This window comes from Pseudorca crassidens, chromosome 20 (assembly GCF_039906515.1).
Source record: "Pseudorca crassidens isolate mPseCra1 chromosome 20, mPseCra1.hap1, whole genome shotgun sequence".
Taxonomy (NCBI): Eukaryota; Metazoa; Chordata; class Mammalia; order Artiodactyla; family Delphinidae; genus Pseudorca; species Pseudorca crassidens.
Window position 1 is genome coordinate 8,455,199 of NC_090315.1, and position 14,586 is coordinate 8,469,784.

Here is a 14,586-nt window from a genome sequence, read left to right on the forward strand (position 1 = left end):
AGGAAGAAAACTATCATTATTCTGAGATGGCATAACGGTACATATAATCAAAGAGAATCCAACGGAATCTATAAATTACTAAAAATCAGTGAGTTTAGCAAGGAAGCTGAATAAAAGGTGACATAAAAAAATTATCTCTGTATGCCAGTGATGAAAGTTTAGAAAATGAAAAACTTTCAATGGTGCTATTTCTAAGTAGCGTAAAACTAAAAAATGTCTAGGAATCCAACAAAAGATAAGTTATGATCTCTACATCAAACTTTAAAATATTATTACGAGAAGTTAAAGACCTTAACAAATGGGGAATTATACCATATTCATGGTTTATAAGATGTCATTATAAAGATGTTACTTCTCTCTGATTGATTTATAGATTTGAAGATAGCAGGTATGAGATTTATTAATGTGGTTCTGTTTGTACCAAGAAGACAGTGGGAACTGGGGGATCTAAAATCTCTCAGAGGATGAATAATTATTCTCATTTTATATAGTGCTATGGACTCTGTGTCCCTCAAAATTCATATGTTCAAGCCCTAATCCCCAATGGGGTGGTATTTAGAGATGGGGCCGTTGGGAGGTAATCAGATGACGTCATGAGGGTGGAGCCTCAGGATGGGATTAGTGCCTTTTTAAGAAGACAGTCTCTCTCCCTACCACGTGAGAATACAGCAAGAAGGCAGCCATCTGCAAACAAGGAAGCAAGCTTTTCACCAGGCACTAAATCTGCCAGCACTTTGCCCTGGGATTTCCCAGCCTCCCGAACTGTGAGAAATAAATTGTTTAAACTACCCAGTGTCTGGAATTTTGTTATAGCAGCCTGAACTGAGGAAGCTACAGAGGAGGAATTAGGTCCAGAGAGGTTAAATTATTTACACAAGGATACATAGTTAATGGGTAAAAGAACCAGAATTACAACATTTTATATTCCTCCTAGAGACAATGAATGTATTCTAGGGATAACTGTAATCCCATTTTCCCCCTACACGGATATCATTTCACTGAAGTTCAAGCAGATGAACACCTAATCCCAGAATCCCATTTTGGGGATCTGTTTCCTGAGGTCACTCTTTGCACCAAGAACCACAGCAGTCAAGACTCAACTGAGGGACTTCCCTGGCAGTCCAGTGGTTAAGACTCCATGCTTCCACTGCAGGGGCACAGGTTAGATCCCTGGTCATGGAACTAAGGTTCTGCAAGCCACACGGCGCAGCCAAAAAATAGAAAATTTTAAAAATTAAAATTAAAAAAAAGGTAAACATGGTAAAAGACTCAACTGAATATCACTATCCTTGTGGCCATTTTTAGTGCCCTAAAGGTTAATTGCAGTAGTACTTGATCCCCCAAGTCACTTATTTCAGTTGGAACCTCATCACAGTCAACGTGGATGCTAATATATGATTTACCATGATGCCACTGCAGAGTACGGATTACTAGCATCCCATTTTTTGGCAAAGAGCTCATCGCTACGTTCAAATCCTAAAAAAACAACTAAACCACCTCCAAACCCCATCTTTTGACAATCTGCTTCTTGCCAATATTGATGTCAGCCAAGATATACTCAGGAGGGCTTCCCTGGTGGCGCAGTGGTTAAGAATCCGCCTGCCAATGCAGAAGACACGGGCTCGATTCCTGGTCCGGGAAGATCCCACATGCCGCGGAAAAACTAAGCCCGTGTGCCATAACTACTGAGCCTGTGCGCCTAGAGCCCTTGCTCTGCAACAAGAGAAGCCACAGCAATGAGAAGCCCGTGCACCACAACGAAGACCCAACACAGCCATAAATAAATAAATAAAATAAAATAAGATATATTCAGGAGACAGAAATCACACCAGTTATTTTCACAGAGATGATTTCATATAAAGAAATGTTACTTAGGTATGAAGTGTTGGTAACCAGGTAACTGAAAAGGCAGAAAGAGAGCCCTATGCTATCACGGTCGTAGTAACTACAGGAAGCAGCTAACACCCCTGGTGCAGGAAAACAAAGGATATAGGTTAGAATTATGAAAACTAAACACTTGGATGAGAGGCTCACTGAAGATGAAACTCAGACCATGAGGAGAAGGGGATTGTTCAGATGGTGCAGGTGTATCTGACCTCAGAGGACCACCAGGGACTAGGACCTTCCTTGGAAGCACCCTGAAATGGTGCTGGCATCTGTGAGGGTGTGCAAGATTTGGAAAAACCGCAAACTAGATTTAGCAGCTGCTACAGGAAGGAACTGCCTCATCTGGGGTAAACAAGCTGTGCTGGGTGATGCTGATGAGAACAAGAAACTGACAGGAAATAAGCAGAGAGCAAACCGGAAGAGCCCAGTCCCACTGCTTCCTCCAGGCTCTACAGTCCCTTTGGTGCCCCCTATTGGCAGAGTCGAACACAGCCAGTTGGCAAAGAAGAAGTGCGGTTTGCAGTGTCCCAGAGTCCCAGATTCACAAGGGAGTGAATTTGAAACCAAGAGATAATAGCTTAATAACTGTGCCCACATAACTGTAGTGCGTGCCAAGGACTAGCGGCTATGAGTAATCCAATTCCGTACCCCTAAGGCTCAAATGTATCTTTTAAAGCATGCTTGAATACCTGAGAGTAATTATTTTCCTGGATAGCTAGTCTGAATGTTGTGTTGATGTTAATTCTATACAAGTTCCATTGTGGTTTTAATGCAAATTCAATCAAAATCCCAATGAGATTATTTTTTAAAGAATTTTATCCAATTATTCTAAAGGTCTTCTGAAGAAATAAGATGAGAGAAGCAAAGTTTTTTTTTTTCTACAGAAGTGTAATAAGATGGGTCTAAAGCCAATATATTAAAATATAAGGTAACACTAATCATGTGGTTCTGAAGGAAGATTAAAAAGATGATAAAATGGACTTCCCTGGTGGCGCAGTGGTTAAGGCTCCGTCTGCCAAGGCAGGGGACATGGGTTCAAGCCCTGGTCAGGAAGATCCCTCATGCTGCAGAGCAACTAAGTCCGTGTGCCGCAACTACTGAGGCTGCGCTCTAGAGCCCGTGAGCCACAACTGCTGAAGCCTGTGCATCTAAAGCCTGTGTTCCGCAACAAGAGAAGCCACCGCAATGAGAAGCCTGTGCACCACAGCAAAGAGTAGCCTCCGCTCGCCGCAACTAGAGAAAGCCCACGCGCAGCAATGAAGACCCAGTGCGGCCAAAAATAAAAAATATAAGTAAAGAAATTTATTTAAAAAATAGATTAAAAAAAGATAAATATTAAAATTTCATATAAAATAATATCTGACAAATATGTTGTTATAAAGCAACCAAGAATAGTGAAATTATTCAAAATATTATTGGGGGGGGGTGAAAGTTTTTTCCTCCCCTGACATCAAATAGTTTTTCCACACTAACTAATTCTCTGATTCTCCAACACCAGCTAGGTGTCTAGCAACTCAATTCAATTCTGACACTAACCCTCCAGAGTTAGCCCGGACCCCGCAGGTTAAGACCTCAGGTGCTGGCTGCAAATGGGGTGCCCAGTCTTCCCCCAGTGCTGCCCAGCCAACTACAAATTCAGGAGTTCCCATGATCCATGCCTCTCAGGTTCAATAATTTGCTAGAAGAACTCACAAAATTCAGGAAAGCACTTCAGTTACTATTACTGGCTCATTCTAAAGAATACAACCCAGGAAGGGCCAAAGGGGAAAGAGGCATAGATAGGGCGAAGCATGGGGGAAGAGATGCAGAGCTTCCATGCCCTCTCTGGGCATGCCACCCTCCCAGCACCTCTATATGCTCACCAACTCAGAAGGTCAACAATTCAGGGGTTTTATGAAGGTTCCATTACCTAGACATGATTGAGTCAATCACTGACCATTGGTGACTGAACTCAATCTCCAGTCCCTCTCCCACCCCCAAGAGGCCAGAAGGTGGGGCTGACAGTCCCAACACTCGAATCACTGCTTGGTCTTTTTGGAGACCAGGCCCTCTCCTGAAGCTACCTAGAGGCCCCTCAGCCCAGAGCCATCTCACCAGCATACCAAAAACACTTTTTATCACTGAGACATTCCAAGGAATATTGTCTTTTAGGAATTTTTAGGACCTCTGTGGCACTGAAGGGGCAAAATACACCACTCTGGCATAAGGATTATTTTGAACTGGAGGCAAATGAGAATTAACAGATGCAGAAAGAACCCTTCTCAGAGCTACTCTTATCTGACTAAAAGCAGAAATTTCTGAGAAATGAAGACTTGCATAAATCCCCTCTCCCAGGGCAGTTTTTAAAAGTTAATTAATTAATTTCTTGGCTGCGTTGGGTCTTCGTTGCTGTGTGCGGGCTTTCTCTAGTTGCGGCAAGCAGGGGCTACTCTTCATTGTGGTTTGCGGGCTTCTCCTTGTGGTGGCTTCTCTTGTTGGGGAGCACGGGCTCTGGGCACGCAGGCTTCAGTAGTTGTGGCTCGTGGGCTCTAGAGCACAGGCCCAGTAGTTGTGGCGCTCGGGCTTAGTCACTCCACGGCATGTGGGATCTTCCCGGACCAGGGCTCGAACCCGTGTCCCCTGCATTGGCAGATGGATTTTTAACCACTGCACCACCAGGGAAATCCCCCCAGGGCAGTTTTATGACCGTGAAGAAGATGGAAAGTTGACAACAAGATGGGTCTTGTCTTCCATTAGTTTTGCCCATATATATATCCTAGTCACTTTCCCACAACTTATCACCCCTAGCCTAAAACTTTTTTTTTTGTCACATTGCATCTCCACAATTTATTGTTCTTTGTTAAAAAGGTATATAAGCTCTCAGGCCTATCCACTTCTTTGGGTCTTCACTTTTCTATGAAGGCCTCCACATGCATACTTAATAATAAAACTTTTTCCCTGTTACTCTGTCTTTATCAGTCTAATTTGCCCCATACACTGAACATAAGAGGGTAGAGGAAAAAAAGGTGTGTTTTTTTCCCTCTCCTACACCAGGAATTAATGACAAAGACCAAATACTTTTTATTAAACCACAGAGTTATTGCTTAAAATATATAAAATTTAGATCCTTTTCTGATATATTACTGTAAAATAAATTCCAAATAGATCTTAGGAAAAATAGAAAAGAACTTTATTTGCATAAGCCCTCTGGGGTAAATCTGTGAAACTCATCAAACTTCTCCCCTGAAAAGTGTTACTCCATTATAAATTGAATTGTGTCCCCCCCAAAATATATTTTGGTGCCCTAGCCCCTACCCCCGTATCTCAGAATGTGACTGACTGGGAAGACAGTCTTTACCAAGGTAATCAAGTTAAAATCAGGTAGGGACTTCCCTGGTGGTGCAGTGGTTAAGAATCTGCCTGCCAATGCAGGGGACACGGGTTCGATCCCTGGTCTGGGAAGATCCCACATGCCGTGGAGCAGCTAAGCCGGTGCACCACAACTACTGAGCCTGTGCTCTAGAGTCGCAAGCCACAACTCCTGAGCCTGCGTGCCACAACTCCTGAAGTCCGCGCGCCTAGAGCCTGTGCTCCACAGCAAGAGAAGCCATTGCAAGGAGAAGCCCGCAAACTGCAACGAAGGGTAGCCCCTGCTTGCCGCAACTAGAGAAAGCTCGCGTGCAGCAATGAAGGCCCAACACAGCCAAAAATAAATAAATAAAATTTTTTTAAAAAGTGAGGTAATGAGAATGGGCCTTAATCCAATATGACTGGTGTCCTTATAATAAAAAGGCAAGTTTGGACTCAGACACACAGGGAGAACGCCACGTGGACATAAAGGCAGAGATTGGGGTGATGTTTCTACAAATCAAGGAACACCAGAAGTTGCTAGACAGCCACCAGAAGCTAGGAGAGAAGCCTGGAAAAGAGTCACCCTCGCAGGCCCTGGAAGGAACCAACCTTGCCTCTACCGTGACCTTGGACTTCTGGCCTCCAGAACTGTGAGACGATCAAGGCCTACTCTTTAAGCCACCCAGTGTGTAGTATTTTGCTACAAAAGTCCCAGGAAACTAATATACTTCCCTGCCCCTGGCAGTAAGCCCTCGGTGGCAATGTTTACAAGTTAGTCAAAATTCAAGGGAAGGTAACAGAAGCTACCTTAGTTCTTTTAAGCAGAATGGGTTGAATACAAGGAAATAAAGACAGAAACTGTCAGGAAGGGTTGGAGGAGAGGACCCTGGGCTACATCTCTGGGACAGTCTCTCAGAACAGCGCTGCCAAAGCACCCTTACAGGGTAGCTATTATCTCCTGCAATCATGAAAGCAGAAACTAGGGAGCTCCCGCACCCCAGCCCACAGCAGTGGCTGCAGGAGCACACAGACTTAACTGCTGGGGGAGTCAGTTTCATTAGAGGCTCAATGAGCCATAAAGCCTAGTGTTCATACCCTCTGTAGGTCCCTCCCTTTCAGTCTGGCTTAGTGACGTGCTTTAACCAGAAGAATACAGTGGAAATGATGCTAGGATGGTTCCAGACCTAAGCTTAAGAAATCCTGGCTTCTCCATTTTTGTGCCCTGGGGACCCTTGGGCTGCCATAGAACAAGTCAGGCTGCTCTGTTGGAGAGAAACTCGTGAAACAGACCCCATGGAGAGGGAGAGTCCTGCCATCCCATTTCCCAGCTGACACTTCAGCCTGATGCAGTGACCAATGCCCAACGACCACAGCAAGGCCAGTGAGTCCAACTCAACCCAGGCATGAGCAAATGCAATGGCTGGCTTTTAAGACTGTGGCAAAAGACATGGAAACAACCTAAATGTCCATCGACAGATGAATGGATAAAGAAGATGTGGCATAGATATACACAATGGAATACTACTCAGCCATAAAAAAGAATGAAATAATGCCATTTGCAGCAACATGGATGGACCTAGAGTACATCCTTACTTCATACTAAGTGAAGTAAACCAGAAAGAGAAAGACCAATACCGTATGATATCACTTATATGTGGAATCTAAAATACAACACAAATCAACACGACTGTGAAACAAAAACAGACTCACAGATACAGAGAACAGATTTGTGGTTGCCAAGGGGGGCGGGTAGCGGAGGGAAGATTTGGGAGCTTGGGATTAGCGGATGAAAACTATTATATATAGGATGCATAAAAAACAAGGTCCTGCTGTATAGCACAGGGACCTATATTCAATATCCTGTGACAAACCAAAATGGAAAAGAATATGAAAAAGAATGCAGGGGCTTCCCTGGTGGCGCAGTGGTTGAGAGTCCGCCTGCCGATGCAGGGGACACGGGTTCGTGCCCCGTTCCAAGAAGATCCCACATACCGCGGAGCGGCTGGGCCCGTGAGCCATGGCCGCCGAGCCTGCGCGTCCGGAGCCTGTGCTCCACAACGGGAGAGGCCACAACAGTGAGAGACCCGCGTACAGCAAAAAAAAAAAAAAAAAAAAAAAAAAAAAAGAATGTATATGTGGGGACTTCCCTGGTGGTGTAGTGGTTAAGAATCCACCTTCCAATGCAGGGGACACGGGTTTGATCCCTGGTCTGGGAAGGTCTCACATGTCGTGGAGCAACTAAGCCCGTGCACCACAACTACTGAGCCTGCTTTCTAGAGCCCGCGTGCCTCAACTACTGAAGCCCAAGCGCTCTAGGGCCTGTGCTCCTCAACAAGAGAAGCCACGGCAATGGGAAGCCTGTGCACCGCAATGAAGAGTAGCCCCCGCTCGCTGCAACTAGAGAAAGCCCGCACAGCAACAAAGACCCAGTGCAGCCAAAAATAAATACAATTTTAAAAAATATTAGTAAATTGACATGCTGATATTCAGCCAGTAGACCATAATACGGAAAAAAAAAGAATGTATATATGTATAACTGAGTCACTTTGATATAGAGCAGAAATTAACATATTATAAATCAATGATACTTCAAATAAATAAATTGTGACAAAATACGCATAATATAAAGTTTACAATTTTAACCTTTTTTTTTTTTTTTTAATTTCGCTGCGTTGGGTGGTCTTCGTTGCTGTGCGCGGACTTTCTGTAGTTGTGGCAAGCGGGGCTTACTCTTCGTTGCGGTGCGCGGGCTTCTCCTTGCGATGGCTTCTCTTTGTTGCAGAGCACAGGCTCTAGGCGCGCGGGCTTCCGTAGTTGTGGCGCACGGGCTTAGTTGCTCGACAGCATGTGGGATATTCCCGGACCAGGCATCGAACCCCTGTACCTCGCACTGGCAGATGGATTCTTAACCACTGCGCCACCAGGGAAGTCCCTGACTCCCGTTTTCTTTCAAGAGTTTAATAGAGTGCGCTCTGCGGCCCCTCTCCCCCCGCCCCGATCTGTCTCTTGCTTCAACAGTGTTTAAATTCAACAGACCCTTTGCTCCAGCCTCCCACCAGCCTCCAACCTTTTTTCCAGTAGCAACCTTCGAATCAGCCACTCAGCTATCCTCGCTCAATGGGACCATCCAACACCATTTTTGGGGCTTAACTCCTCAACCATGAGCTCCCAGATTCGTCAGAATTATTCCACCGAGGTGGAGGCCGCCGTCAACCGCCTGGTCAACATGCATCTGCGGGCCACGTACACCTACCTCTCTCTGGTGAGGGTCCCCAGGACGACCCCAGCCCAAGTTCCCCTCAGCCGCGCACCTCCGGCCCTCTGCGCACGCGCTGGCCTTCTTTGTCCAGTCGGATAGTCAGAGGCGGAGTCCGCATGCCTGGCCCCGCCTCCTGCTAACCGTTATTCCCGCCATCTCTTCCTGCAGGGCTTCTCTTTCCACCGGGAGGATTTGACTTTGGAGGGCGTGGGCCACTTTTTCTGCGAATTGGCCGAGGAGAAGCTCGAGGGCGCCGAGCGTCTCTTGAAAATGCAAAACCAGCATGGCGGCTGCGCCCTCTTCCAGGACATGCAGAAGCTGTCCCAAGCTGAGTAGGGTCAAACACAGGACCTGGTGGTAGGGTAAAACCCAGGACGCTGTGGAAGCTGCTGTGTTCACAGAGAAGAACACAGGCCCTTGTGGATCTGCATGTCCTGGGTTCTACCCATGCAGACCCCCACCTCTGCGACTTCCTGGAGAGCCACTTCCTAGATGAGCAGGTGAAATTCATCCAGAAGATGGGCGATCACCTGATCGACCTCCGCAAGCTGGCTGGTCCCCAGGCTGGGCTGGGCGAGCATTTCTTTGAAAGGCTCACCCTCAAGCACGACTAGGACCCTGCAGATCCCAGCAGCCTTTGAGGAGCCCCTCTGGTGTCAGGGCTTCTGCCTGAAGCCCCTCTCTGAAGCCAGTAGGCAGCTTGTTAACCACACTGGAGCCCTCTCCCCAGCCATGGACCAAATGGAAACAATAAAGAGCTTTATGCAGAAAAAAAAAAAAAAGTTTTATAGTTTTATCTCTTACATTTAGGTCTTTAATTTTGAGTCCATTTTTGTATACGGTATCAGATAAGGCTCCAACTTTGTTCTTTTGCACATGGATATCCAGTTTTCCTGATACCATTTGTTGAAAAGACTGTCCTTTCCCCCACTGAATGGTCCTGGCAACCTTTCATACCAGGGTTTATTTCTGGGCTCTCTACTCTATTCCATTGTTCCGTACGTCTGCCTTTATGCCAGTACCACACTGTTTTGATTACTGTAGATTTATAATAACTTCTGAAATCTGGAAGTGTGAGATCTCAAACTTTGTTCCTCTTTTTCAAGATTGTTTTCACTATTCAGTGTCCCTTGAGATTCCATATGAATTTTAGGTTGGATTTTTCTATTTTGATTAAAAAAGTCACTGGATTTTGATAGGAATTGCATCAAATCTGTAGATCGCTTTGGATCTACAGATCCAAGATGTATGGACATCTTCACGTTATTGTCCTCCAAGCCAAGTTTACGAGATGTTAACAAATTTTAATTACATGTGTGGCGCACAGTGCTGGCTTAAACGTTCCTCAAGACACCGCATTAGTTCATCCTATCAATAATATCACGTTAATCAGACTGGATAAACAAGAAGCAGGAAGTGCATTAGAGGTATTGATAAGACACATGCTGTCCAGGGGATGGGAAATAAACTTTACAAAGTTTCAGGGACCTATCACATCAGTGAAGGTTTTAGGAGCCCAGGCATCTGAGGAGTGGGCAGTACCTACTGGAAAGGGAAGGACAAATACTGCATCTTACCACTAAGAAAGAAGTCCACGCTCTTCATCCTACGGGCTCAGGCATCTTCAGGTTCTGGAGGAAGCATATTCTACACTGGGAAATACTGCTCTGATCCATTTTTGGGGGGACACGGAAGACTTCTAGCTTTGAGTGACTCCCAGGCCAGGAAAAGACCTGCAGTAGGTACAAGCTGCAATGCAAGCAGCCCTGCCGATTGGGTCATGGGACCCAGAAATATCTGTAGATTGGCAAAGATGTCACACACAGTTTCTGCCAAGGATTCTCCCGACAGAGAAAGCACAGTGTCGACCCCAGGGTGGTGAAGCAAGGCCATGCACCACGTTCCAGAGGAACTCCTGGTGTGCCACTGAGCCGACAGAGATGTAGGATCAGAACACAGGCTATCACACGACATGCAGCCAGCGTGGCCCATCGTGAGTTTATTCTGTTGGAACGCCCAAGTATTTCAGGGTGGGCGGATACAACAGCGGTCCATCGGGAGGTGGATCCTAGATCAGGCATTAGCAGGACCGGAAGACACAAATAAGCTGCATAAGCAGGTGGGTCAGACCCCCGTGACATTCACCCCCCCCCGCCCGCTTATGACTGCCCCCGCTTATGACTATATTGGACAGGCTGGAGTGGGGAGGTGTTCTTTATAATCAGCAAAGGAGGGAAAAAGCTGAGCAGTATTTTCACTCATTTAATTCTTTTTTTTTTAAGCTCAATAACCTTGAATTTAACTTTTTTTTTGCCCGCCCCCCCCCCCGCACCGCCCAGCACAGCATGTGGCATCTTAGTTCCCCAACCAGGGATTGAACCCGTGCTCCCTGAAGTGGAAGTGCGGCGTCTTAACCACTGGACCGCCAGGGAGCCCCCTCATTTAACTCTTTGTCATGGAATTTTTAGGCATCTACAAAAGTAGGACAATCTCTAATGAACATTGTAAATCAACTATACGTCAGTTTTTTAAAATGACAAAAGAAAAGTAAGATAATATGATGAACCATCCCCATCCCAATGACCTTTCCCCTAGTTTCACTACTTATCAACTCGTGGCCAGTCTGGTTTCATCTATGCCCCTGTGGTATGCAGAACAATGGTTCCCCCAAAGATGCCCACCTCCTAGTCCCTGGACCCTGTGCATGTGTTACGCTACATGGCAAAGGGGAATTAGGTGGCAGATGGAATTAAGGTTGCTAATCAGTTGGTTTTAAGATTAGGAGCTAATCCTGGATTATCTGGGTGGGCTCAGTCTAACTACGAGGGTCCTAAGGACCACAAGGGTCCTTAGAAGATGATGGCAGGAGTCAGTCACAGGAGGTATGACTAGAGGAGAAAGCCACAGAGGGATGCAGCAATGCTAGCTGTGAAGATGGAAGATGGGGTCATAACCTAGGAATGTGGGCAGCCTCTAGAAGTAATAAGAATCCTGGGGGATTCATTTAGGAGATGTCAACCTTTAAGTTTAGGGTGGGCAGGGACTTCCCTGGTGGTCTAGTGGTTAAGACTCTGCACTTCCAATGCAAGGGGTGCAGGTTCGATCCCTGGTCGGGGAAGTAAGCAGCCACATGCCCTGCAGCCTGGCCAAGAAAATATTAAAAAAAAAAAAGTTTAGGGTGGGCAGTTGGTGTTCCAACTGAGCTCATGAGAGCTCGTGGGGCTGTTTGACTGGGATGGGCTTTGAATGGTTGGGTTTGGTGCGACTAGAGCTGGAAATGCAGTAAATTGGGCAGGTGTTGGGGCTTATATCTGATGTGGTGATTGTAACCGGGAATTCATGGTGGGGCCTGGAGATGGATGGGAACTTTTCTCCTCCTCTACCCTGACCCTCACCTCTCCCATCCCTGCCCAGCTCGAGAGCACGGCAGACACCACATCCCCAGCGCACACATCTTTATTAGACCGGATGTGGGATTCCCAAACCCAAACAGGCTGCTTCTGTCCTGCACCAGCGCAGCCATAGAGACCTTCCCCCTAGTTCCTGGGGAGACCAGCTCCCCTCTGGAAGGTGTCAAAAGTTAGTGGCTGTCGTGGGTGCCCTGGAGCCCCTGGTATGGCAGGGGAGAGAGTCACGGCTGTGCCCCGAGTCGTCCTCCCCTAACCCTCTGCGCTTAAGACGCTGCCCCTCCTGGAAAAGGGCGGCCACGTCCAACAATGCATCCTCGATGTGCTGCCCCAGCCGGTGGGAGTCCTGGAAGGAGAGATGTGTCACGTCCAGGAGAAGCTGGGAGAGGAGCTCCCAGGGGCTGAGAAACAAGAGGTCTGGGGTCCCCGTTCCTGGGTCTGAGGGGTGAGGGGTTTGGGTATTAGGACTCCTGGATCATGGGATGGTCGGGAGATGGGAGTCTGCGCTCCTACGAGAGCAGGGAAGTGGGAGTCCTGAGGGAGGAAGGGGCGGGGGTGGGTTAGTCTCACCGTTCTTGTGCTTGATTTTTTGCTGGAGATGTGGAAGGTGATCACATCATCCCCCATGAAGATGTAGGAAACACCATAACCATGGTCATCAGCCTTGACAGGGACAGAGTGAGGGCAACAACATAGCCCCCGGTCCCCCTCCCCACCCCCCACTAGGTAGGAGTGCGGATGCCCAGCCCCCTCCTCCCTCCCTCAGGGCCCAGGTCCACTCACAGGCCCGAATCCACCACCAGAGGAAACATAGTCGGGGTAACTGTGGACGTCGAACAGGTGGATTTGCTGAACAGGAATCTGGCTGGTGGCCAGCTGCCACTGCTCCGAGTGAACCTGAGGGACAGAAGTCGGTCACGTGTGCAATAAAGACAAACTGACCGGCAAGTCCGCGCCGCCTCGGCTGAACTGCCTATTTCTCTTAAATCTGTGCCGTTCTGCCCCTCCGCTTCCTGACGTCACCCCTCTGCTCGTCTCCCTTTTGACCACACCCCTCTTTCCTTCTCCCAGAACCCGCCCTCTCTCCTTGTCCCCCCTCCCCCAACTACGCCCCTCTCCCTTTCAACCCCTGACCCCGCCCCTCTCCTCTCTGACCACGCCCCTCGCGTTTCTTTCCATAACCACGCCCCTCTTTCCTGGCCCCTTTTCCCTCTCCGCTCTCTCCCTTTCTTTCCCGGGTCTCCCTAACTCTCTCCTCTGTTGATACCTCCATTTTCCAACATCACCCTCCTTTCCCGGAAGTGCCTCCCTTCTCCAGTGGTTTGCCACTTCCCTTTTAACCCTTTCCCTGCACCCCAACCTGGTCCAGGAAGGGAGACTGCAGGTGGAGGAATTGGGAGACGATGTAGAGAGCAAAGAGGTGGCGGTCGACCCCCTGTCCACTCATCGCTGCCTTCAGCAGAGCTTGGTGCTTGTCTACCGCCAAGCGGAACAGGGCGAGGCACTGTGGGTCCTGGGGTCCCCGGGGAGGTCACAGGTCATGGAAAGACAGGAAGTGGGCTTACTGCTGAGGCCTGTCACACCCCCCGGCCTCAGCCTAGCTTGCAACATCCCTGCAAGGCAGAGATATCAACTCTATTTTGCAGAAGGGAAACAGGCACAGAGAGGGGAAGTCATTTGCCCAGGGTCACACAGCAAGGCAGAATCAGGTGGATTCCCAGGGCTGTCTGACTCTAGGGCCCAAACTCCTTCCATTGAACCACAATACTTCGTAAGTTTGGGGGAGAGGGAACAGAGGTGCCTGGGGGGTTCTGAGCAGAGAGATTATATAGGGAACATGAAGAATGGTACAAATGAAAGGCACAAGGTCACACAGAGGTTAAATAAAGAGACCTACATTGTGGAACCAGGGCTCCCTCTTGGGTGCTCCCCCAGTGCCCTCTGTGTGACCTCCATTAAAGCATGTATCACACTGTGCTGAACTACCTCTGTCTCCCCCCATCAGTGAGCTCCTTGAGGTCAGAGACCAGGCTTGGTTCCTCCCCTGTCCCATCACGGAGCTTGGACCTGAGAAGGTGCTCCTTAAAAGTTTGTAAATGTATGAATGAGTATGTGGAAATGACTGAAGCCTCAAACGAGGCCCACACGCACTGTCTTCTCTTTGTCCTCCATGGCTCTCACAAAGTTGCAGGCCTCCCTCGTGCAAGAACGCACCGTCTCTGTCCGCCCTTCCAGGAACAAGCGAGTCATGGTCGACTCATAAGTCAGGCAGAATTGACCCCTGTCCTGGGGACAAGGAGGAGAGGAGCCTGTCAGCTAGGCCCAGGAAGTCTTCACGGACTTGACCCCCCTCTGTCTGGACCTCCAGCTCCTCCTACCCATGGACATGTGATTGGGAGAGAGAAATCAAGATGGCGGACTCACCATGGCAATAACCAAGAAGTCATTAAAGGGGTCAATGCGGCGGGTCTTGGGGGCCCAGGTGAACTGAGGTCCTGAGAGGGGGTGGGGGTCGGGAACCCAACTGACCCGAAAGTAGGCCAGCTGCAAGGCCATCTGGATGAAGCTGTCTGAAGAGAGATGCCAGCGTTTGATGAAGCTCTTGCCGAAGTGGGAGAAGGGGAAGACGTGGCAGTCGATGTTTCCAGACAAGGTCTTGGCTCCCCTCAGGGCTAGAGAGATGGATAGATGGATCTGCCAGAG

The 14,586-nt window shown here is 48.1% G+C and overlaps 2 protein-coding genes across 5 annotated transcripts in view; one reads left to right on the forward strand and one right to left on the reverse strand.

Annotated features, from left to right (window-relative positions):
• The window catches only part of CPT1C (carnitine palmitoyltransferase 1C), a 48,410-nt gene that overhangs the window by 16,502 nt on the left and 17,322 nt on the right, over positions 1 to 14,586 (reverse strand). For 3 of the 4 annotated variants that reach the window (XM_067718465.1, XM_067718463.1, XM_067718462.1), the window contains 6 exons: positions 14,413 to 14,577; positions 14,035 to 14,169; positions 13,244 to 13,396; positions 12,667 to 12,780; positions 12,454 to 12,546; positions 8,471 to 12,229 (listed from right to left, as the gene is read on the reverse strand). In XM_067718465.1, coding sequence (XP_067574566.1) covers positions 12,050 to 12,229; positions 12,454 to 12,546; positions 12,667 to 12,780; positions 13,244 to 13,396; positions 14,035 to 14,169; positions 14,413 to 14,577 — 840 coding nt within the window. In that variant the 3' untranslated portion in view covers positions 8,471 to 12,049. The remainder of the gene's footprint in view (positions 1 to 8,470; positions 12,230 to 12,453; positions 12,547 to 12,666; positions 12,781 to 13,243; positions 13,397 to 14,034; positions 14,170 to 14,412; positions 14,578 to 14,586) is intronic. The other variant, XM_067718464.1, reaches the window with a different exon arrangement.
• On the forward strand, positions 8,378 to 9,090 carry LOC137215483 (ferritin light chain-like). The gene is made up of 3 exons (XM_067720763.1): positions 8,378 to 8,479; positions 8,645 to 8,803; positions 8,878 to 9,090. Exons 1-3 carry the CDS (start codon positions 8,378 to 8,380, stop codon positions 9,088 to 9,090), a joined length of 474 nt encoding a protein of 157 aa, XP_067576864.1.